Source organism: Nicotiana tabacum, chromosome 15, assembly GCF_000715075.1.
Source record: "Nicotiana tabacum cultivar K326 chromosome 15, ASM71507v2, whole genome shotgun sequence".
NCBI lineage: Eukaryota > Viridiplantae > Streptophyta > Magnoliopsida > Solanales > Solanaceae > Nicotiana > Nicotiana tabacum.
The window spans coordinates 111,141,959-111,169,167 of NC_134094.1; the positions used below are offsets into that span (position 1 = coordinate 111,141,959).

Below are 27,209 nucleotides of genomic sequence, written 5' to 3' on the forward strand. Positions count from 1 at the left end.
GCTAGTAACTAAAGTCTAATATGTCAGAAAGCTAGTTTGAATCAGTATCAACATTTGAACTCAACCTGTCTACAAATATCATCTATCATTGTTGCGTCTTCTCCCTTTATCAAAAAAACAAATAGAGGAGGAAGTCCTTGATATATTTCTGCTATCTCTCTTTACACTTAAACCAACTCTGAGGGAATATCAGATTTAGCTTGCAATGCGAAACTCATGTAATCAACTTGTTAACACGATTCTGCTTGATTGATTTGGGAAGCTCATGGCCCTCTTCTGGAATTATCTTCTTGCCTTCTTGATTAATAAGTTTAACCTCCTGAATGATCTTGCCTAATGCACAGTTCTAGAAGGGGCTGACTTGAATTTGAAGTGAAATCAGAATCTACTCTATTTCTAGGCCAAAAATACAGCACAATTGCTATTGAGATTTGATAAATTAGGGATTTAGATTTTAGGCCTTAGGGTTTAAAAAATTACTGCATAAGGGTAAAACTATAAATATAAAACTCTTAACGGGTTAACGGGTTATATGAGTAATCCGTCCCCAAACTGTTAAGCCGTTAATTATAAAATTTCAATCCGTTCGCCAACCGTTACTTACCCCAATAACCCGATTCGCCAATAAGCCTTTTTTCCGGTCTCTGCACATAGCTTTCAGTTCCAGGAATAGCATTTATCCTTTTAATGTAATTTCTTGGTGCAAAACACCAATTATAATCAAGCATAAAATAAAAGGGAAATTATTATGTTTTAGTGTAAAGGTAAATTTTTACCCTTGAATACTGGGTTACTAACAATCAGTTAATTCAAATATAGAAAAGGTCTTCCCTTTCCTCTATTAACGGTTCACCCTTTCCCCCAAAAGAACAAGATTGACGAAAAAAGTTCCGCTTTTCATACTTCTCGACATGGCACATCTAACAAGTTTTCCTGTTAACAGCAAAAGAACAATCAATTACCATCTCCGAATTCAACAACCTCCATTTTCTCATATTCTTTATTTCTCAACGTACACAGAAATTCGTACAAACTGAGAACAAAAAAATGTCAAGCGACAGTGACGAAGATGAGCTGTTACAAATGGCATTACAGGAGCAAGCACAGGGCAAAAAACCGCCAGAGCAAATGCCAAAGCCGAGTCCTAGTAGCGGCAGAGGAGGTGCGACGCCGAACAGAAAAAGCACCAATGCCGTGCAGCAGAAGCAGAGAAAAGGAGTGGAGGAAGATGAAGATGATTCAGACTTAGAGATACTCAGCATTTCATCTGGTGATGAGGTTCCTTCCTCTAAGGATCGTAAGGGCGTGTCGAAGAGAAGAGGTGCTGCAAGTGGAGGAGGAAGATCAGTTGGAAAGGATGATGATGAACCGTGGGAAGGCGGTGAACCTGATTGCTGGAAACGCGTGGATGAAGACGAGGTATCCTTACTTGCCTTATATATTTACTAGTCGTGTATCTAGAATTTAGAGTCAGTGGGCTTCGAGTAGGTGTGGCAATATTTTAAAAATACATTTTACTAAGCACTGATGGTGTCACTTGTTAGGTAATTAAAGTTAAATATCTTGTTAAACATTAATTGATTTGATTAGTGGCGGATTCAGAGGTGAAGATGTGGGTTCATGGGACCTAGTAGCTTTTGTCCATACCTTGTATAAAAGATTCAGCAAATACCTATAAATATATAACAGTGAACACAATTGTTATTGTACATTAACTTGAGGTCGCTGTAAACCCATAAACTTTAAATCCTGGACTTGCCTAACTAACCTGCTATTACAGGTTAAATTCATCGACAGTATAAAAAATATCTTTACGTTGTCAATGTGTTGTGGGTATAATATTTGGTAGTAGCTTTGTAAGCTGATGCTGTGATTATGATTTCATGATGTTTTGTCAAAAAGCTGTGGATAGCTTAAACTTTTGTTTGATTTCTTTCCCCTTACGTGGGCAATTCTTGTGGTTTTAATACTGTTAGCTGATTTTACGATTGGTAATCTCATTATTATTCTTTCTGCATATAGTCATGTTTGTTATGGAGGAAAAAGTTTTAAATTGGAACACCATTTTATGGATTATTTAGAGTGTTTGGTTCAGTGTAAAGTAGCAATTTACCATGATAATTATTCAAGGAGGAGGATTGGGTATGACGATACTGTTTTGGTAATATTTTTGCATATTAAAGATTAACAACACTTTCTCAGTGTTTGTTGAAGCACGTGGTATGGAGTAAGAGTTGGAATATTCATAAAGGAAACGAGTTCAGCTGACAATATTTTCCTGAAAATATCTTTCTTAGCAAAAGTGACTTTGCTTTATTGGTGTGTACCTGTTAGAACTATAGTTGCTTATTTACTATAAGAGATTATTCTTTGCTTCGCATACATTTGGGGTTGTTCATCTGAGGAAGTCAGTTTTATTTTGTGAGCTCTTTGTCATGACTCGTCACATCATCATGCCACGTAGGTGCCATTTGACATATATTAATACCATGTGGAAGCTTACATAGGAGGAATGCTAGAATCTATGAGAAATTCTAGAGAAGTATGGACATTTCCTTAGGAAGACCCTAGATCCCTATGGAATTGCTAGGAAAGTCCTTGGAATCTACTAGGTTTGTAGAGAGTTCTAGAGAAAGCCCTTATCTTGTAAATATTAAGGACTTGTGTAACAATTAATATTTACATACTAGCCCTTAGGAGACTAGTATATAAAGGGGACCATTCATTTGTAATTCACCAAGCAAAAATAATCAAGTTCTCTACAATAAAAAGCTTTATTTGGTAAATTTCTCTTGTTTTTTTTTTTATCTAACATTCCCTTAGCGATCTTGAGTGTTGTATTTTAGGCTGACTTGGCACAACAAGATCATGATCGAGTTGTGTAAGATCATAAGCAAGTTGTCAAGTACTGCACGTGCGCTTAGTTCAAGACTAAGGACGTGACAACGTGGTATCAGAGCAAAGGTTGCAACTAAGGGAATGGCGAACGACGGAGAAATTAATGCTGCCAACACCCAAGCCAACGTCATCCAAGATGCTGCTGGCAAGAAGAGTTGTAACAAAAAGAGGAATGCCACCAACAAGAGCCAGGAGGTGCCGCTCGAGATTGTGCCAAACGAGGGGCTTACATTCCAAGAATCATCTGCCACTAAGGCAAGCGAGGATGAAGTGGAGGTCCTGCCGGAGGACGTATTGCTCGGTAAAAGTGGGTGATGAAGGTGAATGCGGGGATGGACGCCATCAAGATTGAGAGTATCCGAAATGACTTGGAGGGACGTACACAGACTGAGATGGAGCTAAGCCAAACCATCTCTGCCTTGGAATGCAGACTCATGGAGGTCTTGAGTACTATCGATGCTATGAAGGCAAAGATAGAATTACTCGAGGAAAGTGTCAATGCTGGCGTAACCGAGGCAGACAGTAATGTTATTGTGATGAGGGAGACTAAGATCGAGGCTCCCAAACCGCCGGTGTTCAAAGGTGTTCGTAATGCACAAGAAGTGGAGAATTTCCTTTGGCACTTGGAGAACTACTTCAGGCACGACAAAGTGAAAGATGACGAGGCCAAGATCAACACTGCTGTGTTGTACCTCTCAGAGATTGCCGCGTTGCGGCGGCGTCGAAAATGTGTTGACATGGAGAAGGGGCTATGCAAGATTGAGACGTGGGAGCAGTTTAAGAAGGAGTTGAAGAAGCAATTCTACCAGGTGAAGTATGAGGCTAGGCGGAAGCTAAGGGAGCTCCGACAGACGGCCACAATTCGGGAGTATGTGCGCGAGTTCACTACCTTAAAGCTGCAAATCCCGTCATTATCCGAGGAAGATTCACTCTTCTACTTCATGGATGAGTTGCAAAATTGGGCAAAGCAGGAGTTAAGAAGACATCAAGTAGTCAACGTGGATGAGGCCATAGCGGTAGCCGAGTCGCTCATTGACTTCAAAGATGGAACCTGCCAAGTTTAAAGAAGGCAACGCTGAGAGGGGTGGGGGAGATCATGACAAGGACAACGGGAAAGGCATAGCCGAGGTATACAAGGGCAATGGTAAGGGGCCATCCCATAACGGACTGGGGTCCAAGCAAAACAGTAAGGGGACAGAAAACAGTAGCGAGTACGTGCCTAAGGGAGGGTGCTACTTCTTTAAAGGATCACATCGGGCAAGTGAATGCCCAGATTTGGGGAGGCTTGCATCAATGATCGGGAACTTTGCTCAAGCACACAAGGGTGACACATGAGGGGCCGCCTGTATTGGGGGGATGCGCTTGGAATCTAAGCCGAAAGTAGGGGATTCCAAAGCCTATCTTGGAATCATGCAAATGGAGCATGGTGGCAGCAAGAAAAGTTGGGCGGACATAGTTGAAGAGGATGGCGAGTTACAAAGTGATGGCACACTATAAGACTTGGACGATGCACCAAGAAGAGGGGTCAAGTTTTCTAGCAAGGCTGTGACCACGGAGGGCAGCCAAATAGGGAGTGGAAGCATGGACCCGATGCTTCATAAGCTGCTAGACTTGGTTGAGTCATGGGGAGATTCAGGCCAAGAGCAAGGATAAGCATCTGATGGGCGGAGGATCGAGGTCATCGTTACTAGCTGTCCAAAGTACAAACGGGGCAAGAAGAAAGGTGACCAATACCTTGTGACATGGGAAGGCGAACCGCTCCATATAGCATCATGGCTAATGGACAAAGATCTCCGGCGACACCAAGGCGAGGTGCGCGCGTACGTCTCGATGCTTTGTGCCGAGGGCGGCACAAAATTGGGTGGGGGAGAGTGTTATGACCCGCCACATCATCATGCCATTTGGCATATAGTAATACCATGTGGAAGCTTACATAGGAGGAATGCTAGCATTTATGAGAAGATTCTACAGAAGTATGGACATTTCCTTAGGAAGACCGTAGATCCCTATGGATTTGCTAGTAAAGTCCTTGAAATCTTCTAGGTTTGTAGAGAGTTCTAGAGAAAGCCCTCATCTTGTAAATATTAAGGACTTGTGTAACAATTAATATTTACATACTAGCCCCTAGGAGACTAGAATATAAAGGGGGCCATTCATTTGTAATTCACCAAGCAAAAATAATCAAGTTCTCTACAATAAAAAGCTTCCTTTGACAAATTTCTCTTGTTTTTTTTTTATCTAACATTTCCTTAGCGATCTTGAGTGTAGTATTTTAGGCTGACTTGGCACAGCAAGATCATGACCGAGTTGTGTAAGATCATAAGCAAGTTGTCAAGTGCTGCACGAGCGCTTAGTTCAAGACTAAGGACGTGACATCTTGTATATAAATTTCAAGTTACATTCATGTGGAAGTAGATAAATGGCTTCTTTATCTTTGTAAATCAGAATGTGTGCATGACTTTTTTGCTTGGCCAGTACTGCTTAAAGCAGTCTTGAATGAATGCTGTACTTAAAGATCAAAACTTTTTTCAGCTAAGGCGTCATGTTAGGGAGATGAGGGAGACTAGAGCAGTTCCAGCCACTCAAATTAAGGCTGAGCAGGAGAAGATGGCATTGGCGAAGAAGGCACTTAACACTTTGCAGTCTTTCCCCCGTGGCATGGAATGCATAGATCCTCTAAGATTGGGGTACCTATTATCGTCTTACTTTTTTATGTATCTCAAACTGTTCACTGGTAATGTCTTGTGCTAACTGGGATGCTGCTTTGTACTGACAGGATAGTTGACAATAGAACGTTACGGATGATCAGTGAGCACTCATCAAGCTCCCCATCTGTAGGTGATAGGGATCATGTAGACGCCAAAACTCGCGGTATTTAATTTTTTCACCAAATTAGTTTATCATATTATAACTTTTTTTTATTCTCCTTATTCATTATAATTCCCCCAGGAAATATTCTTTTCATCAGCCTCTTTCAATAATATTTCGAATTGAATGTGCCATGCGATGATAATATGGAGATGAATCTGTATGACAACTTTCATTCATCTACACTTTGTTGGATGCTTCTGGATTCATGTGTGGGGCACTCACTCTTAGTACTGTTGAGTGGACTTTTTTTATTGCAGTATCTTTTAGGCCTGTACTGCTGCTCCCTCTTTAGTTCTTGTAGCTAGACAAATAGCAGGATCTCTAACTCACATGGTAGGGCATGTGATGTTTGGGCACCTAAGCAGACTTAAGACAAAAACATTTTATTCCTTATGTGGTGGATCCCTTGGGAATGATGTTCTACTATCCTACTGGGAAAGATCATATTGTGGTTGAGGAAAAAGCATGGGGATGCTGCTATGTGATCTCTAAATCTGTTTTCATTGTTTTGCAGTGCACTTTGTATGTGCACTAATGTGGCATTGGATTACTAGACAAGCCTGCAGGAGGATTCCCGGATTATATTATTTTGTCAAGTTTTGCTGGTGGCAATCGCTTGGTGATGCGTGCATCTCCTGAGAATATCATTGGTGATGGACAGAAACGCAGCACGTTCACTAAAACTGTGCTTTGATGTTGACAGGACATATTTTAAAACAAAGCTGCCGAAACTATTCATAAATACTATACTCATATATGTTAAGTGATTTTTGTAATTTCTGTAAATCATGCATTTTATTTCTAAGAAGCATGCGAATGTCATTTCTCTCTTTTTGCTTAAAGCCCGAGGAATTTACACGATCATTTTGATTAACAGTTTGATTAACTATTTGTTTTCTATTTTCATTTACTACTACAAGTTCCTTCTATAGTTTCTCTATCTCAGGCAAGTTATCAACTGAAATTTTTCACAAGACAGTGCGCCAATTTTGCAGAGAGGTTGAATTATTTTTCTGAGAAGTTTGACCCAAAGTTGTTTCTATCCCGAATCCACCAAGACACTAGTGCAGCAGACTTGGAGGCGGGTGCTCTTTCTTTGAAGACTGATCTTAAAGGACGTATGCAACAGAAAAAACAATTGGTCAAAGAAAATTTCGATTGCTTTGTGTCTTGCAAAACAACGATTGATGGTGAGCTTCACATCTTGTTTGATAGGAAGTTTTCGCCTTACTTTGATTTACCATAGGAAGATCTAATCTGGGCTGATGTTTTTGCTATAGATATTGAATCGAAGTTGAGACGCATTGAGGAAGACCCTGAAGGTTCTGGAACTTCTCACTTATTTAATTGTATGCAAGGAGTCAATTCAATTGCTAACCGTGCTTTTGAGTCACTATTTGAAAGACAGGTAAATAGGATGTGATACTGTATTTTTCAGTTCAATCCATTTAATGAAGTTGATTATTGTAGGTGTGGGTGTTTTGCCTCTTCTTTTTTTGTTAGTATATAACAAGTAGAAGCATTTCCGTGTAGGCTCAAGCTGAGAAGATAAGAGCTGTTCAAGGAATGCTTCAGAGGTTCCGAACATTATTTAACTTACCCAGTACCATTCGCGAGAGCATTAGTAAGGGTGAATACGACCTGGCAGTCAGGGAGTACAGGAAAGCAAAGTCAATTGTTCTGCCTTCTCATGTAAGTGAAGGCTAAAATATTCTGTGACTTTTACACTTGCCCGTATTGGATTGTGCTTTCTGTTTGAAACTGTTGAAACCAATCTAAATCCTGCAAAACAAGTACACCAACACAAGATAATGCAGAAGTTTATTGCATCTATACATGTTCATGTCTCTGTGTGTGTGAGGCCCTATGTTTCCCAGTCTTAGTGATCAATTAATCCAAGATACCTTGTGGTCATGAATAATATAGGATACTCCAGGCTAGTACATGGCTGTTGGCAATGCCCAACTCTAGTAATTATGGGAAGAAGAATCTTAATTATAAAAAATAATTATAGAGTTTCGATATACATTTCACCGAGGCCCTTCCTACGACGTACATTTAAGCAAATGCTTGCTCTTAACAATGTTTTATACTGAGAAGTAATGCTTATTCTTTGTTTAACGCATTTGTGTTCACCTCAATGTAAAGGAATAGGAACATCCTAGTGCCTTGTTTAATGATTCCATATTTACTAAAAGAAATATTTTAAGACCTTCCTTGTTTCTGGCTAGTGCAGGTTGTTTATGCTCGTTGAAATGTAGATTCTTTGGGTAGGCATCTTTCATCACATGGGGAAAAAACACTTGATAGAGTTTCATGCTGTTGATGTCTTTAGTTTGATTTATTATTAAACATTCCTCTTGACTTTTATATGATGCTTGACACCTTGAGGTTATCTTCTGATTATTATTTATGCTTCTCTGTTTTTTTTTTACTTCTTTGCATATAGATTCTTTTTTTTTTTTGTTATTTTTGTCATCATTATCCAAAGCTTTTGCTTTTGTTTTAGTCACTATTTATTTCATTTGTTTTCTTCAGGTGGGAATTTTGAAGCGTGTCCTTGAGGAGGTTGAAAAAGTTATGCAAGAGTTTAAAGGCATGCTTTACAAGTCTCTGGAAGATCCTCATATTGACCAGACAAATGTAAGTCATCCTTCAGTTAGTTTACCAACTTGAGCTCATCTTTTTGAATGGTAGAAGATATGGCAAGTGTAGGATGGCATCACGGTGGACTGTTGGTTCTCTAAAAGTCTTCATAAGGAGCTGCGTCAATAATGCAGTATAATCTGAAATAGTCAAAAGACTGAAGATCTCAACTCTGTCGTGTCTCTGGATTTAAAGCAATAAATATAGCCCTCGTTTTTCAATACGTTTTTACAAATGCTCGGTAGTCCTTACAACTGGTTTTGCTTCCCTCCCATAACACTTCCAAATCTGCTTTGATAACCAGTGAGCAGTTTTGACCATTCTTTTTGACAACTATTTTTCTTATTCATTTGAGAGTGACATTTATCTGGAGGGGTACAAATTGCCTTGCTGAACTTGTAATTCGAAACATAACTTGAGAAGCTACTATTTGATTGTTGGGATCAGGTTGTAGATCCACCACAGAATGATGGCCTTGTGTTACCGTCGACTTAGAACAAGAGTGGTCTGTGATAGGAGTACCTTACATTTGCTAGAGGAAGAATATGTCTGTCAAACCAGTTCCATATGTAAAAGAGGAAGAATATATCTGTAAAACGAGTTCCATATGTTCCTATCCATATATTAGCTTCTTCCACCCCACCTAATTCGTTGTGCTTGATTGGGATGCTACTATATCAAGTGGATTATACTTGATCAAAGAGCTCGAACTTGTACATCTCTTGTTCACTTGGCTTGTAGCAGCTATTGTCTTTCTGCTACTCCCCGTGTAGATAATTCTTTTCTTTTTCTTCTGCTTCTAATTTACCTATTGGTCAGAATGCCTCAAATATATTCTTGCTAGGTTATCTAATTTCAGATTGTTTTAGGGAATTTGTTTCTTTTCTGCAGGGAATCAATTGGTATTTGCCTTTCTAAAAACTTGTTGTTAACTTATAATGGGCTTCTTTCCAAATACTTGATATTACCATTGTCCTTGAAAATGATAGATTTTCTTATATAATTGCTTGATTTTGCAGTTTTCATCTCCATTTGGGCTTGACTTACATACCTTGGCATTGGGTGCAACCTTTTAAATGCTGACAATTTTACTTACCTATTAGTTTTTAGAAAGTTCTGAGGTTTGTCAAACTTTACATTTTTTCTCATGTGGTATCCCATAATGCTTCTTGTAGCTTGAAAATATAGTGAGACTCTTGTTGGAGTTGGAACCTGAATCAGATCCTGTATGGCACTACTTGAATATACAGGTGAAGCATCTAAATCCGATATTATCCTTTTTGATTACATATAATGGTGTTATGCTTAGGGTGGACCAGTTGGAACATCAGTACTTGTAGATTTGTGCTCTTTGATCTCTCTCCACTGAAATTCTATGTTTTTCATGTTTGAGAAATTTGGCTTTTCAAGTTCATTGCTTAATTCTTATAGAAAAAGGAAAATGCAGGGTAGATCATGAAAACCCTCCTCTTCCTAATTAAGAATGATTGGCATTTTTCTTTCCTCCTTTAACACAATGTAATAGTATCTTCCCTTATGGACGTGGTAAATATTGTCTAGCTTTATGAATAGCACTTCATTCTGACTTATCCTCTGGGGTTAAAGTGTGGACATAATTCTACTATTTCACAGAACCACAGAATTCGAGGCTTGCTTGCGAAATGCTCTTTAGATCATGAAGCAAGGATGGAGAATTTACAGAATGAGATGAGAGCAAGAGCTTTATCTGATGCAAAATGGAGGCAAATTCAGCAAGATCTGAACCATTCTGTAAGTATGATTGCCTGTTATCAGAAAGCCATGGATAATTAAATTCAACTTCAGATTAATGTTTCTCATTACATGTTACAAATGATGATCAGTCAGACATTGACTACTCTGTATCTCCTGGTGATTTGCAACCATTAGAGATGATCGGTGAACAAGGGGATGCTCTTAGAGGAAGATATATACGTAGGTTGACTGCTGTTATTATTCATCATGTGCCTGCCTTCTGGAAAGTTTCCGTTTCGGTTTTCAGTGGGAAGTTTGCAAAGGTAACCAGACTCTCCTACCCATTGTACTCTATTCCTCAGGTTGGACCAAATATTCTAAGGATAAGATTAAGATATCCTCTGTCATCTACCAAGTCAGTGAGGACCACATAGCTTTCGTGGAGTAAATTTGATGCATTGATGCACTTTTGGAATAAAGTTGCTGAATTAGTACTTGCCATATGTAGTCGATCTCACTTTTCTTTCTTCCCTTGAATTTGTTCTCACAAAATCCATTACTAGCGTCAATTTTGGATCACATTACTCTGACTAGCTTGTTTACACATTACTCTGACTAGTTTGCTAAATTGGACATATTTCTCATTCTTTCATCTTGTCCAATTTTAATTAGATTGGTTGATTTGCAAGTTTCTAGGAGAACTCTAATTCTCGAGAGTATGCAAAATCTTTGAAGATTGAAAATTCTAAATGGTTTTATAATGTAAATTTTCTAAGCTCAGATTTGTCTCTTTAAGATAGACACTGTGGTTATTTCTTTTACTTGGAGGTTTGGACCTCAAATGCTGGGTTACTTTGCACTATGAAGCAAGCATCCATGATACAATAGCTGAAATCTGATGCTCCATTGCCAGACTGAATTTTGGTTGTGTCCAGCTGTGACAGCCATCTAACTATTCCTTTTGATTATAATTTCTTTGCCATTGTTTTTGTAGCGTTTGGTAATTTCAAGTGGTATATTTCTGGGAATAGGTCAAGATGATTACCATTTGTTTCTCGTACTAGAGAAATTTGTTGCTTCTCCAATTTTTGGGGGATGTGCATCAGAGTTGCAGTTTTTCTTATTAGTAAGATGTATTATTTGCTTCCATTTGCTAGTTCTCTGAGTTCTTTTTCTTGTAAATAGACTTCCCAAGTGTCTTCTGATTCAAATGTCAATGTCTCTGCAAAGAGAACTGAAGAAAAAGTAGGAGACGGAAAGTACTCAAGTCATTCTCTTGATGAAGTTGCTGGAATGCTGCAGAGTACTTTATCAGCTTATGAATCCGAGGTAAATGCTTCCTCTTGATGGCAGGAGAGTAAGTTGCCGAGGGTTATGCTTACTTTTAGACACATGTGCACCTAGTTTTTTCCCTTTTCTGGCTGTTGATAGAGGAAGCTGTTTTTGACACTACCACTTTGGTTTATTATTTTTCAATTGTGAGGCCAGCTAATGTTGGTCTTTATCTTCAACAAATTTAACCACTGCCTAATTCAGAGCAGATTCCTGGTATCATAATCCAGATTAAAAGGGACTAGCTTAGACCTCATCGAAAGATGACAAACAGGTAGTTAGAAATGACTTTCCCGCAAAATATGAAATCTCAAGAAAAAAGATCCTCTGGTTTATGGCATACGTTTATAGACAACTTAAGCTCTTTTACCTTTTTAAACGGAATGTAGCAAATGTCTTATGTGAATCTCTATATCCATCCCTCGCTATTTTGGCCCCTTTGATTTTTATACTGGTAAATATGTCATTTAAGGCAAACTAAGAGTTCTTTACCTAAATCTCACACTTATCGATGTACTGATATATAATCTCTTACCATTTCTTCGGACAAATATCAGACCTAATGCAAATGTGACAGCAACAATAACTAAGAATTAGTCCCAACTAGGTGCTAAACCTATATAGATTCGTCGCTTCTATTGTGTTATATGTTCTTAGCGAAGTCTTCACTTGTATGTCTGTTGAGACAGCTTTCATCCATATGATTTTAGGTCTATCCCGTCCCTTTTAGCATATTCAATCAACATATCGCCACACTTACAAACCAGTGCATTCAGAGGCTTACATAGAACATAGCAAAACCATTTCAAGTGAGCTTCTCTTATTGTATCCTCTATGTATGCTACTTGCCTCTCTCTACTTACAACAACAACAACAACAACCCAGTAAAATCTCACAGGATAATAACATACCCAGTATAATCCCACTAGTGGGGTCTGGGGAGGGTAGTGTGCATGTAGACCCTTACCCCTATCCTGTGGAGGCAGAGAAGTTGTTTCCGAAGATCCTCGGCTCAAGAACAAATGAAAAGGAGTAGTAGCAAAAAATAGTAACAACAACAATATAATAAGATAACTGAAGGGAAAGAAATAACATGTAGTAATATAACTCTACGAACAAAAATACAAGACTAATACTAATGCAACTGGTATGGTAAAGAAATACACTCAACTGCCCATTAACTTTCTACCCTAATCCTCGACCTCCACACCCTCCTATTAAAGGTCATGTCCTTAGTAAGCTAAAGTTGCGACATATCCTGCCTAATCAAATCACCTCAATACTTCTTACGCCTACCTGTGCCTCTCCTCATGCCCACCAAAGCCAATCTCTCACACCTCCTCATGGGGGAATCTGCACCTCTCCTCTTCACATGCCCGTACCATCTTAACCTCACTTCTCGCATCTTGTCCTCCACGGGGGCCACTCTCGCCTTGTCCCGAATAACTTCATTCCTAATCTTATATCTCCTAGTATGCCCCCACATCCATCTCACTATCCTCATTTCTGCTTCTTTCATCTTCTAGACATGAGAGTTCTTAACTACCCAACACTCTGCCCCATATAACATAGTCGGTCTAACCACCACTTGTTGAACTTACCTTTAAGTCTAGGCGACACATTCTTATCACACAAAACACTGGATGCGAACCTCCATTTCATCCACCTCGCTCCAATACGATGTGTGACATCCTCATCAATCTTCCATTACCTTGAATTACTGATTCGAGGTATTTGAAAACTTCCTTTCTTGGGGAGGACTTGAGTGTCAAGCGTCTCTACTACGTCTGAATCATGATTTTCGTCACTGAACTTACACTCCAAGTATTCTGTTTTAGTCCTGCTCGATTTGAAACCTTTTGACTCCAGGGTCTGTCTTCACACCTCCGGCCTCTACTTGATATGGTCATTGCTAATCTTCTCCAATCTTGTATGATTTTATTTTTGTCTAAAAACTGCATTTTCACAACACTCATCTAGTGGACAGTTTGGTCTTAGAGGCCAGACATTCACTTCAATGTATATTGCTGGTCTTTTGCTTTACTCTTTTTAGGCATATCTTCCTACAGCATAGGATTCGGCACTCCATTTCAACTATTCTATCTTAGTTCTATATGTTACATCCTCATCTATCATTTCCATTCTCCTAGAAAATTGATTCTAGATATCTGAATTGTGTGTGTTTAGGCTCCAATAATTCCATCCAATCTAACTTCACCTTCATTCTTATGCAGGTTGAACTTGCAATGAATATATTATGTCTTTGCTTCTACTATTCTAAACCCTTCTAGACTTCTTTCTTTTGACTTCCCTACTAGTTTCGTCAATTAAAATAATATCATTGACAAATAGTATGCGCCATAGAACGTAATCCCAATTACTATTAATTAGCTCATCTAGGATAAACAAGCAAATTCTTAAGGCAATTCCTTGGTTTACTCCCAGTCTCTGTATCTCCTCTCTCACTGCTCTTACATTTGTGACCTTTCATTAATATTTATCTTTGATGGAATTTATATTTGATATGGACTCTTTTTCATGATAAGCACCTATTCTTCTCTCATTGTTCTCAAATTTGTGACCTTTCATTCAAACTTATCTTTGATGATATTTTATATATTTGATATGGTTTCCTCTCATGCCGAGCACCTATCAAAGAACTTTCGTGGTGCTCTATTGTATGCTTTCTCTTGATCAATAAATATCATGTGAAGATCCTTCTTCCTCTTGTTATAAGTTTTTCTTAGCAAAAATATAACCTCAGCTGTAGTTTTACTAGGCATAAGCCACACTTGTCTCTATCACCCTTATCTATGCCCTATAGTTCTTTCCCACATTTCAACCTTGTGAGAAGGCACGGGAGAAAATATGTTATTGATATTAGATTAACAATACAATACAAGAGGTCCTTATTTATAGCTATACTATACAAGGACATACTATTCTTCTACCAATGTGGGACAATACTACACTATATACATGCTGTAAACTAACACTCCCCCTCAAGCAGGTGCATACAAATCATATGTACCGAGCTTGTTACATATATAACCAATACGAGGACCAGTGAGAGACTTGGTGAAAATATCTGCAAGTTGATCATTCGACCTCACAAACTTTGTAGCAATCTCTCCTGAAAGTATCTTTTCTCTGACGAAGTGACAATCAATCTCAATGTGTTTAGTTCTCTCATGGAACACCGGATTTGATGCAATATGAAGGGCAGCTTGATTATCGCACACAAGTTCCATCCGACTGATTTCACCAAATTTCAACTCCTTGAGCAATTATTTGGTCCAGACTAGCTCACATGTTGCCATAGCCATTGCTCGATATTCTGCTTCTGCACTAGACCGAGCAACTACATTCTGTTTCTTGCTCTTCCAGGACACCAAATTTCCTCCTACTAAAACACAATATCCAGACGTAGAACGTCTATCAGAAGGTGATCCTGCCCAATCAGCATCTGAGTATCCAATGATCTGCTCATGACCTCGATCCTCAAAGAGTAACCCTTTGCCTGGAGCCGATTTTATATATCGAATAATGCGGACAACTGCATCTCAATGACTATCACAGGGAGAATTCATAAACTGACTTACAACACTCACAGGATAAGAAATGTCGGGTCTAGTCACTGTGAGATAATTTAATTTTCCAACCAGCCGCCTATAGCTTGCAGGATCGCTAAGCGGCTCCCCCTGTCCTGGCATAAGTTTAGAATTCGGATCCATCGGAGTGTCAACAGGTCTGCAACCTATCATCCCCGTCTCCTCAAGAATGTCTAAAGTATATTTTCTTTGAGAAATAACAATACCTGAGCTAGACTGGGCAACCTCAATACCTAGAAAGTACTTCAATCTGCCTAGATCCTTAGTTTGGAAGTGCTGGAAGAGATGCTGCTTCAGATTGGTAATACCATCCTGATCATTGCAGTAATAATAATATCATCAACATAGACTACCAGATAAATACATAGACTTGAAGCAGAGTGTCGATAAAATATAATCAAATAACAAGCTGTGAGAACTGCATCGCCTCAAAAACGCAACGGAACACGAGATTCAATTAGAAGTGTGCGAGCAGTCTCAATAAGGTGTCTATTCTTTCTCTCAGCAACCCCATTTTGCTGAGGGGTATAAGGACAAGATGTCCGATGAATAATTCCTTGAGAAGTCATAAACTGCTGAAATTGAGAAGATAAATATTCTAAGGCATTATCACTGCGAAAAATGCGAATAGAAACACCAAATTGGTTTTTGATTTCAGCACAGAAACTCTGGAATATAGAAAATAACTCAGAACGATCTTTCATTAAGAAAAGCCAAGTACATCTTGAATAATCATCAATGAAACTGACAAAATAACGAAATCCCAAGGATGAACTGACTCTACTAGGACCCCATATATCAGAATGAACTAAGGAGAAGACAGACTCTACATGACTTTCAACACTACGCGAAAAGGAGGCTCGGGTATGTTTCCCAAGTTGACACGATTCACAATCTAATGTAGACAAACTAGATAAACTAGGCACCATCTTCTGAAGTTTGGATAAACTCGGATGTCCTAAACGTCTGTGGATTAGATCTGGAGGATCTGTAACTAGACATGTTGTGGAAGGACTGAGTGAGTTAAGGTAGTGAAGGCCTTCTGATTCACGCCCTGTACCAATTGTCTGTCCCGTACTGCGGTCCTGCATAATAAAAGAATCGTCAATAAAATATATACCACAATGGAGGGCACGAGTCAAACGACTAACAAATGCAAGACTAAAAGGACAGCCAGGGACATAAAGAATGGAATCTAGGGTGATAGAAGACAAGGGATTAGCTTGTCCAACTCCTTTTGCCTTAGTTTGACATCCATTGGCTAAAGTAACAGTGGGAAGAGACTTTGAATATACAATATTTGACAAAAGTGATATATTATCAGAGATGTGATCAGAAGCGCCTGAGTCCATGACCTATGGACCAAGAGTGCTAGACTGGGAAACACAAGCAAAAGAATTACCAGTAACAGAAGTATCAGTCTGAGCAACTGAGGCTACTTGTGGAGATGTCTGCTTACTTGCTCGATACTGAAGGAGCTCATTATATTCTTCTTTAGATAAATAAAATCCTTGGTTACCTGGAGTCTCGGTCTGAGCAATGTAAGCATTTTTGGGTGGACGACCATATAAGGAATAACACATTTCACGAGTGTGTCCAAGTTTGTGACAATAAGAACACTTGTGTCTAGATCTTCCAAAACAACCTCCTCCTCGTCTATGCTCCATAGTTTGAGATGCCCGAGCATCCATTGTCTGGGATGCAAGAACAGAGGAATCAAGTATCTGTGATGAAATCACTGGTGGACTTGGTGCTGCAGCAAGGCGGAGTAATCGAGAGAATAATTCATCAACTGTCGGGACAGACGGACTAGCCAAAATCTGGTCGCGTACTGAATCAAGATCATTAGGAAGTCCAGCGAGAGTAAGAACGAGAAACATCTTCTGTCGCTGCTCTTGTTGTTTTTCCACACTAGCAGAAATTGGCATCAACTTCTCAAATTCCTCCATGACTGCCTGTACTTGACCCAAGTAAGTAGACATATCGAATTCCTGCTTCTTTAAGTTTGTCATCCGTGATATCACATCATAGAAGCGAGATATGTCATTAGCGTATAAGGTGTGTGCCTTTGCCCAAACCAAATAACATGTCTGGAATGGACGAAACAAGGGCATCAACTTGGAATCAATAGATCGCCACAAGATGCTACATAACTGAGCATCGATTTTTGCCCAAAGTGCTATTGCCTTTTCATCTCCATCGCTAGACTGTTTGATTAGATGATCTTGAACACCTTGACCTCTACACCATAACTCGACAGATGAAGCCCAAGCTAAGTAGTTTGAACCTCCCATTAAAGGTTCCGAGGTAATAATAGCGCTAGAGTTTCCAGAACTCATGTTTCTAGACCCAAAAGCATCAAATCCCAAAGACATTGTTGCAAATTATTACCAAATAGGAGAAAGAATCAACTGTAATTCACTGAAACAGTGTACGGAAATACAAAAACAGAATACTGAAATACTGTAGCTGTCAGAATAGTACTGTAGTTGTCGGAATAGTACTGTAGCTGCCGGAAAAAACTCAAAGTTGTCGGAATGAAATGAAAACAGTAGGGGTAGGATCAGAATTACCAGGCGACCCAACTGTTCTGAAGGAAGATTTTCAAAAATGGCCGGAAGTGGTCGTACGCGCCGGCGCGTGAGCTTCTGGTGGCGCGTGGAGTCGCGTGAGGAGGCTGCTGCCGGAGTTTTTCACTGGGGTTTGGTCGCCGGACAGTTACGACTCTTGTGGTAGTGTTGGATTTTGCACAACACTGACAGAAATGAAGCAGATAGAAAACAACCTTAAAAAAGTACTGATTTCTCTTTCCCGTAATCGCTGGAATTTATGCACAGCGATTTCTCTTTCTCGGAATCGCTGGAATTTATGCACAGCGATAAGTGTCTCACAATTGCTCTGATACCATGTGAGAAGGCACGGGAGAAAATATGTTATTGATATTAGATTAACAATACAATACAAGAGGTCCTTATTTATAGCTATACTATACAAGGACATACTATTCTTCTACCAATGTGGGACAATACTACACTATATACATGCTGTAAACTAACAAACCTATGGTTCATAACTTTAACCACAATAGTATGTTGCAATCATTAATTTTTCCTTTGTTCTTATCTATTAAAATCAAGATGCTCTTTCTTCACTCGTTTGACATCTTTTCACTCCATAATATGACTTGGTTAGGCATACTACTGCGCTCTCTCCTGGCCATTTCCATACTTCTATAGGGGTACCATCTAGACCATGGGATCTTTTAACCATCATATTTGTCGTGACATCCCTCTTTTTCTTTAAAGAGGCATAATCATATGAATCTAGCTAAGGCTTCTGTCTGTCAACAACAACAACCCAGTATAATCCCACTAGTGGAGTCTGGGGAGGGTAGTGTGTACGCAGACCTTACCCCCACCCTGGGGTAGAGAGGCTGTTTCCAATAGACCTTCGGCTCCCCCCCTCCAAGAACTCCCACCTTGCTCTTGGGGTGACTCGAACTCACAACCTCTTGGTTGGAAGTGGAGGGTGTTCACCACTAAAGCAACCCACTCTTGTCAAAAATAAAAGATATCTTTATACCTTTTAAATAATGTCAAAACTTGTTAGGACATAGACATTCTTAGTTTAAGTTTTACCTCTCTTCTATCTCTCTGATGCTAGTTTATATATCTTATGTTTTCAATTTTTGGCAAATGCGTAGCAAGTTGAAACTAGTTTTGTTGCACCAACCTTAACTTTTTCTTACACCAAACTTAATCACCTCTTGTAATTTCCATTCCACCTTGTATAGTTCTTTTAGTCCACCAGTTTTTAGTCTGTTTAGCTGTCACTCGCTTTGAAATAGATTTGGTGCTTTTTCTAGGAGATTGGATTTAAGCTTTTGTGATTTAATGTGTATTCATGCTTCTTCCTAATGCATTTCATACAATGTTGAAATTAATCTCACAGGTTCAAAACACATTTCGAGATCTTGAAGAATCAAATATTCTTTGCCCATACATGAATGATGCTATAAAAGAGATATCTAAAGCATGCCAAGCTTTTGAAGCCAAAGAATCAGCGCCTCCAGTTGCTGGTACGTAATTTTCCAGGTTGACGTACGTTGTTGTCTGTGAAATGTTTCTGAGTGATTTCTCCTATGATTAACAGTTACAGCATTGCGCGCCCTTCAGTCTGAGGTCACAAAAGTTTATATATTGAGGCTCTGTTCTTGGATGCGGACTACAACTGAGAAGATATCAACAGATGAATCCTGGGTCCCAGTATCTATTTTAGAAAGGAACAGATCTCCATATACAATTTCTTCCTTGCCTCTGGCTTTCCGTTCAATTATCACATTTGCAATGGATCAGATCAATTTGTAAGTTAAATATGTCACAAAATGCTGTATGTACATTTATGCATAACTATACATATGACTAATCCTCCTGCTACGTACCGCAGTAAGCTGAAGGGTCTTCCCTAGCTGGCTTCTTTTCAATATGCAAAACAGTTGTTCAATTGCCTTTGATGTTTGTCAGGAAGTAATTTAATTTAGCTCCAATTTATTTTATAATTCGTATATGTGCATCCAAAAGTATATGTTTGCGAAGCTATCAAGAGTGATTCAGATATACATGGGCTCGCTCATCAGTATAAACCGAAAAATATATGTTAAAAGTAGATTCTTGTGTTTCCTCAGTGCTGTTGACACACACTCATGTCCATGTTCCAGCTGAAGAGAGGGGAATTTTATTTGATTTGAATTATACCATGGTTTAGTGATGCTTACTATAATGAGTTATGCTTATTGATACCATTAACTATTAAGACGACAACTCCTTAAAGGTTTTATAAGTTACAAACAACTGATTGAGCGCACACATAATTTCTTGTTAGCAAAGATGTAGCGCTTCTTGTCTTCTTAAGTTGTATGGGCATTGTAATATAGGCCTTCAGGAAACAACTTGAAATTGTTACTTGGAGTGAATTTTGAAAATATCGGAACTTTTGGTCGGTTATTACACACATTTTGTGCAATCCTTTTCTGTCCAGAATGATTCAGTCTTTGCGGAATGAGGCTACGAAGTCAGAGGACATGTTCATGCAGCTTCAAGAAATTCAGGAATCTGTTAGACTTGCCTTTTTGAACTGTTTGCTTAATTTTGCTGGTATGTAAAGCAGTTGATACCTCAGCATTTTAGTAGCTGATAGTATTTGGAGTATAATACAAATTTTTGCACTCTGATTAGGCCAGCTGGGGCACATTGGCAATCACCTTATAGACGAATATAACGGAGAAAGTTTACATTTTCAAAACGGACATGCTGAACCAGAAAAATCATCGGATCCTTTTCCTGGAAGCATTATTGATCCACATCGACAGTTGCTGATGGTCGTAAGTAATATTGGGTATCTCAAAGATGAACTTTCTCATGAATTGTACAGCAAGTACAGACGAACTTGGCAGCAGCCTAGGTATAAAAATAGCTCTCTAGTACTCTATTGCCTGTAAATCAAGCTAAAAGAGCCTAGGTACAAAAATAGCTCTCTAGTACTCTATAGCTTGTAAATCAAGCTAAACCAGTACAAGTAACTCTCTAGTAATGAATAGCTTGTCTATTTTTTTTATGATTTGTTTCGAATATAATGTCAGAAGCATTGGGAAAAATCTACTCAATAGAAGTTGACAGGACTAAGGGTACTTTGTTATATCAGTGTGTTGCAGAACTACATCCCAAGTTGTTTGCCTAAAGAGTGGCAATTCAATGGGGAACAGGAGTTTGTACGTTTTTTCAACCACTGCAATTGCATACTTTCTATAAGATAGCCATGGGAACAAATTTTCTCGTTTAAGGGCCTGTCTCTCTTAACTTTTTTAATGGAAAAGTTTTCGCCCAGGAATTTGAAAGCTGTCTTTGAACAAAGGTCTGATGTGTTATTAGGACCTAAAATCTTCTCTTTAGTAGTTCTTTTCGGCAGTCGTCTTGTCTTTAGAGACTTTCACAAGATAATATTTTGTCGAGCTACCTAACATTTAAATTAACATCATACTATCTAGTGTTGTTAAAGGCCCACCTGAAATGCACTTCAGTCGTGAGGGTTAGTGTAATGCAGGCTGGGCACTTCATCTTGCTTAAGAAATGCTTTAGTACAGGCGCCGGACGTACCTCAACATTCGTGGACACTTTCTTAAATAGAAAAACACTAAACAATAAAATGGAAATGATAAAGTAATGTACTGATTGTTAAGGATATATCGTGGGTGATTATTTAGTGGTTAGAATAGGAAATTAGTAAACAAAAACTAGTCTCTAATCTGAATTGGGAAATCTTTATCAGAAATTTAAATGATTTCTGAAATTGATTGACATGGTTTTCTTCATATGTTCCAATTTATTAAGGTTGTTCAACAGAATTGTTTGTATTCCTAGTTATTTTTTCTTGCATTACATATTTATATTTTTTGTTTTGTTGTCCATTATGTTTTTTGCTTACTTTAGCACTCGCTTTGTACTTAAAGCCTTAGAAGACACTTGGCGCTTTTCTACGTTTTTTTCCCTTTGCTGAAGTTGATACTGAAGTGCTATGCTACCTTAGGGGTAAGGATGAAGAGGATGGTGATATGCAAGATCTGATTACGTCTTTCTCTGGACTCGAAGAGAATGTGCTTGAGCAGTATACTTTGGCGAAGGTATGAGTGATTCATATCTTCAGCAGGCCAAAAGCTGTTACATACGCACTAAGATCCATAAGTATGTGTGTAATGTTGGCACTATTTCATCTATAATAGACATCCTTCTGTTTTGTTTCACTTTTTTTCTTAAAAGATGTGCGTGACAGACTACATTAACTCCCAGTATACTTTGTGCTTGATATTGGTGGAGTACATTTTTCTAAAAGGACAGACGGTCGCCTCTTAAATTTTGCTTTATCCCTGAATGGAGGATCACTAATTATACTATTCTTGGAAATATTGTCAGACAAATTTGATTAGAACAGCTGCTGTAAACTATTTGTTGGAGGGTAGTATACAATGGGGTGCTGTACCAGCAGTTAAGGTGATAACTCTTTCTCATTTTAGCCTTCTATAACAGAAAACGTTTTCCACTTGGAATGATAGCACAATTGTCTGTGTTGCAGGGAGTGCGAGATGCTGCTGTGGAATTGCTGCACACTTTAGTTGCTGTACATGCAGAGGTTAATTCTCCAATGCTTTTCTGGAGATATTGTTGCTTGCTCATTTATTTTTGGTGGATGGAGGATATAATTGATTTATCTGGTGCAGAGATAAATGTTTTAAACCTCAAAACTCTATCTTGCACTGTGGCCTTCTTATCAAAACTGCTCTCCAGCATTTCTTAGTCTAACTTCTTTGTTTTTTCTCTTACAGGTCTTTGCCGGTTGTAAGCCTCTGCTGGATAAGACACTTGGTATTCTTGTTGAAGGCCTAATAGACACTTTCCTAAGCATTTTCCATGAAAACCAAGACAAAGATTTTATAGTATTAGACGTGAATGGCTTTTGTCAGCTTACGCTTGAGGTCAGTTAAATTGCTAGTGCGTCCGGGAATCACTTTGCTACTGTTATACAGCTTCCTTTTGGATGTGTAAATACAAATTGGTTCTTTCCTTTTGTTTCTTTGAGTGCTTTTATATTGCTTAAGGTTTTATGCTGTTTGCAACAGGTAGAAGCAGATAATACTTAAAACAAGAACGCAGAGAGTGGGATTTAGATTTGCGTTCTTGCATTCTTTTATATAGATATTTTTATGGACTACCAAAAGTTGATAGAATAAAACAGGAAACTGAAATGGAGAGGTTATGCTCTCCCATGACTCTGATAGTCTGTATTGCTTAATCTTGCAGCTTGATTATTTTGAGACCATATTGAACCCTTATTTTACACATGAAGCAAGGGAGTCCCTGAAAACTTTACAAGGGGCCCTCTTAGAGAAAGCGACTGAGAGTGTCACAGAGACTATTGAGACTCCAAGTCATAGCCGTCGGCCAACACGTGGAAGTGATGATGTGCTTCAGGATGAAAGGCAGCAAGGGGCGTCTGTATCACCTGATGACCTGATTGTACGAAATACTTCCTCCCTATCGACTTTTTTCCAGATTTTGGGACATGTCTTTTCTCTATGCAATCTGCTTAGACATAATTAGACATGCTATCACATGGTTCAGTCCAGCCAGCAAATTTGCTGTTGGCAATGATATTTTCCTTGCACCAAAAGTTAACTAGTATAGACATCATCATTAAAAGTGTTTAGCCACCCTTCCTTACATACCTTTGAATTGTTGGCAATTTCACAGGCTCTTGCGCAGCAGTATAGTTCAGAGCTACTTCAATCTGAACTTGAGAGGACCCGAATCAATACGGCATGCTTTGTGGAGTCAATTCCTCTGGACTCTGTCCCAGAATCAGCAAAAGCAGCTTATGCTTCTTTTAGAGGATCAATGGATTCTCCTGGTAGAGATTTTAGAGGATCTCCAAATATTGGACCCGCAAGCTTCTCCAAGCATAGACGTCGATAAATTATAGGTCTATTTTATTTTCTCAAGGTATTTCCTCCATAATGCTTGTGCCGTTGTAGTATATTAAATTTACATTCTTTTCTTGGATGAGAGACATTTTGCTGATAATTTAACCATAATCACAAGCCTTATTTTAATTTCAATTTTGCTGATAATGAAACCATAATCACAACCCTCATTATAATTCATTCATGATTCATGTTTCCAGGATGAGTTAATTTTAACAGTATCAAGCATCTTCAAGTGTTCCAATTTTCGCCACAGTGGGGAAGCCTCTTATTGAGATATGAAACACAAAGACCACAAGTGATTTTACAAACTAATTTATAGGTGTATCCTGCAAGTTGTTTGTTTTATCCAAATTTTACTTTGGCCATAGTATTGTATGGCTTCCAAATTCCAATTTTGTTGACCTTGTAGAAGTCAGCTCCAGCTCGCTCTGATCTAAGACAATCTTCTTGGAGAAAGGATTGATCTTCATTAAATCAGCAGAATAACGGTAAGAAAGCAAGGAATTTTTCTTTGGAAAATATGCTGTTTGGAAAAGCCCATTCAGTTTCTGCATTTTCTTGCTACAAAATTGTGGTGAAACAAAAAATTGCAGAAATATGACGCTTTTTAGGGTGGTTTTTAACTTGACCCTCGCTTTCCCCATGGGCATAACTTCAAGGTCAAAAGTTAAAAGTATTTCCCATGGGGCAAGCAGGGGTAACACTTGTTAAACATGAAATTCTGGTCATGGGACAAGCGGAGACAAATTCAAGACCGTCAACTTTAAGGGCTATATGTGTACTTCATCCACACTATAGACCATTACTATTCATGATTTGGGATTTTAGAAATACCAACGGCCACTAAGATTTGAATTAGTACACTACAATTTGAATCCTGAATTGAATTGCCAGCTGAAGGACGAATAGTTTGATATTTATGAGCAAACCAAACGAACAAAATAAAAGTCATAAAGTAATATAGCTTGCAGACAAAAAGCTAATCCAATTGTGGGTTTATCCTCTCTTTTATCACATTGAAATGGACATGAGTAAAATCAAATAATAAAATAAGAGGAAGTGGACTTGAGACTGAGAGTTACATTAGCCTTTAGCCGTATGTCCACAAAGCCTTTCCTTTTTCCTTTCTCTTGTTTTTTTCCCAATTGCTGTTTGTCATTTGAAGCCAATATGAACTTTTTGCAACGTCCCTTTTACGCACAGCTGCTGAATGTGGGCTTTTTCATCTGCTTTTCTTCTGGTCCATTTCTTATAGGTCCAGTAATAGTGACATTTAACATGCACCTTCATTTTCAACTTATTACCCACTTGTAAATTTATGCTTTTCACCTTTTCTTTTTTTGTACCGTTTTCCTTCCTTTTTGGACAAAGGGGATTGATTTTCCCTCTTTCATTCTTTATTTCGTTTTTCTATTTATTTTCTGTGCCTAAAAATAATTTTGCATTTCGAAGAAAGATCATCCTTATCAAGTGAAATCCTGAAATTGCATTATCTTTTGCAGGTTATAAGGGAATCCTGAAACAACAGTAAAGTTGTTTCTGTATGATCAATAGGTCACAAGTTAGCCACTAGTGTTACCGTTAGAGTAGGCTCCTACATCACATCCCACGGTTTTTTCTCAGACATGCATAAATCCGAGATGCTTTGTGCATCGAACTATCCCTTTTTTTCCTTGCAGGTTAGTAAATTGGCATAATCTTGAACAAAACTTTAAGAATGTATTCCTCTAATGGCTGGCCTGCAGCTTGCTTTTCAATTTTTATACAGTAATTATTTTTATTAGATATTGGCATGATTTATTTTTCCTTTTACTTGTAACTGCATAGGAAAATTTGCATAAGGCCATAAGCAGTGGCGTACGCAAATTTTTTTTCTAAACGGTGTCACCATTTTAAACCATAAACAAGTAAACAAATATATTTAAAAAAGAACACAATTTGAATCATATTAATAAAACACGACTCAAGTACATTACTACTGCTCTTCTTGATAAGTTTTTATTTTTTGAAATGCATTCAAAATAAGCTTATTAGAGATAATACTAAATACTTTTTTCTACATAAGACACCAAACATTCAATTAAAACTCATCACTCATTTGATTTCGCGAATTATTTCTAAATAAATTTTATCGTCGAGAATAAAGTTGAAGGGAAAAAGAAAAAAAAAATAGCCGAACTACTTATGGAAGCAACATCATCCTTCCATATTCAAATAACGTTATGTCGCTTAAGAGGTCAAATATGACTCTCGACTCGTCGATCAAGGTTTTGTTAATAACTAAAAGGTCAATGGTTCAAACCCAACTGGTGTATCTTTTTTGTAGCACAAAAATTGATGTTGTCTAAGCTTTGAACTCGCAACCTTGCTTACTAAAGTAGGGCACTTGACCACACAACCTACTTAGCTGCTTATTTCAAGTGGTGTCATTTTATTTAATTAATTCAAATTTTTTGTTTCGACATTCAATCATATATAAATATTTAACAAAATTTTCGGACAAAGCGATGTCACGTGACACCGCTTCGCCTAAGCTAGATCCGCTTATGGCCCAAAAGGGGACGTGCTATATCACCAAAATGAGAAAAAGGCAAAAATTTTCTAGGAAGATTTTGGGGGGAAATTTAAAAATAGCTAGATTTACAAGTGGTAATTGAAAAATAGTCACAGTTTCAAAAGTAATCGAAATTTAGCCACTTTTCATGTAAAAATAAATCTGAACGAAAATACTGTTTAAAATCCGGAAAATATTTCAGTATAATATACCGATCCGGCATAATATGCTGGAAGTTCATACACATGTGCTCTAATCTCCAGTATATTATGCTGGAACTTTTCGCGTGTTGGAGTTCTAGCATAATATGCTGGAAGTTCATACACATGTGCACAAATTTCTAGTATATTATGCTGGACCGATCCGTGTTGCAGCAATATAGTAGCTATTTTTTAATAATTTTACAAACACTGATTATTTTTCAATTATTAGTCCAAAAACTGACTAGCCCTTATTATTTTTACAGATTTTGGTCGCTCTTCCACGCCTTTCTAGCAGCCAAAGACATTTTCCATCCCGTTGCCTATTCAGTAAAAAAAATAATGCAAGGAAAAGGAAAAGAAAACGAAAAGGATCAGGAGAAATGTTGAGGGAGAGTTTCTTAAAAATAAAACATGATTCTTGTTTTCTTGATAAAGGAAATATACTACAACCACATTGGGACTATAATTTTTTTTTTCAATAGTGTTATGAAATATAACTCAAATTAATAATATAGAACAAGAAAAAACAAGCTAAGAGATATAGAGAGAACCAGAGAAGAGATTCTTATTTCTTCTTCAATTTTGTGTATTTTTCTATCTATTACAAGGCCTTTATATAGGCATGAAAAGTGAAGAAAATATGTCATTGAATATGTCATTAAGCATTTGAGATGAATATCATGGAGGAAGAGTAGACATCCACCTTAATTTGATATTTCTTATAACACTCCCCCTTGGATGTCCATAGATAATGTGCATCGTTAAAACCTTATTAGATAAAAAAAATCCTAGTGAAGGAAAAAGAGTACACATGTTTAGAAATACACTTTTTGGTTGCCTCATTAAAA

At 38.1% G+C, this 27,209-nt stretch overlaps 1 protein-coding gene across 3 annotated transcripts; it reads left to right on the forward strand.

Annotated features, from left to right (window-relative positions):
• The first annotated feature begins 784 nt into the window (after positions 1–784).
• LOC107831318 (exocyst complex component SEC5A-like) lies at positions 785–25,390 on the forward strand. 3 transcript variants are annotated; one of them, XR_012699398.1, is made up of 23 exons: positions 788–1,419; positions 5,431–5,585; positions 5,675–5,769; positions 6,765–6,959; positions 7,050–7,177; positions 7,303–7,461; positions 8,308–8,412; positions 9,591–9,665; positions 10,048–10,185; positions 10,278–10,451; positions 11,314–11,457; positions 19,023–19,149; positions 19,224–19,434; positions 20,109–20,224; positions 20,306–20,531; positions 21,654–21,747; positions 22,037–22,114; positions 22,197–22,253; positions 22,447–22,596; positions 22,922–23,137; positions 23,372–23,620; positions 23,802–24,092; positions 25,107–25,390. XR_012699398.1 is itself a non-coding variant. In XM_016659079.2 (22 exons), exons 1-21 carry the CDS (start codon positions 1,048–1,050, stop codon positions 23,591–23,593), a joined length of 3,237 nt encoding a protein of 1,078 aa, XP_016514565.2. In that variant the 5' UTR covers positions 785–1,047; the 3' UTR covers positions 23,594–23,620; positions 23,802–24,123. The 3 variants fall into 3 exon arrangements, 1 of the variants encoding a protein (XP_016514565.2); XM_016659079.2 differs by lacking the exon at positions 25,107–25,390 and having other exon boundaries at positions 785–1,419; positions 23,802–24,123; XR_012699399.1 differs by lacking the exons at positions 23,802–24,092; positions 25,107–25,390 and having other exon boundaries at positions 22,968–23,137; positions 23,372–23,607.
• Positions 25,391–27,209: the final 1,819 nt, after the last annotated feature.

Excerpts from the sequence above, each read along its gene's own strand:
- LOC107831318 (XM_016659079.2), top strand. The coding sequence starts at position 1,048 with ATGTCAAGCGACAGTGACGAAGATGAGCTGTTACAAATGGCATTACAG. Across the intron at positions 7,178-7,302 it reads AGTCACTATTTGAAAGACAG|GCTCAAGCTGAGAAGATAAG; the intron begins GTAAATAGGATG and ends ATTTCCGTGTAG. Across the intron at positions 8,413-9,590 it reads CTCATATTGACCAGACAAAT|CTTGAAAATATAGTGAGACT; the intron begins GTAAGTCATCCT and ends TGCTTCTTGTAG.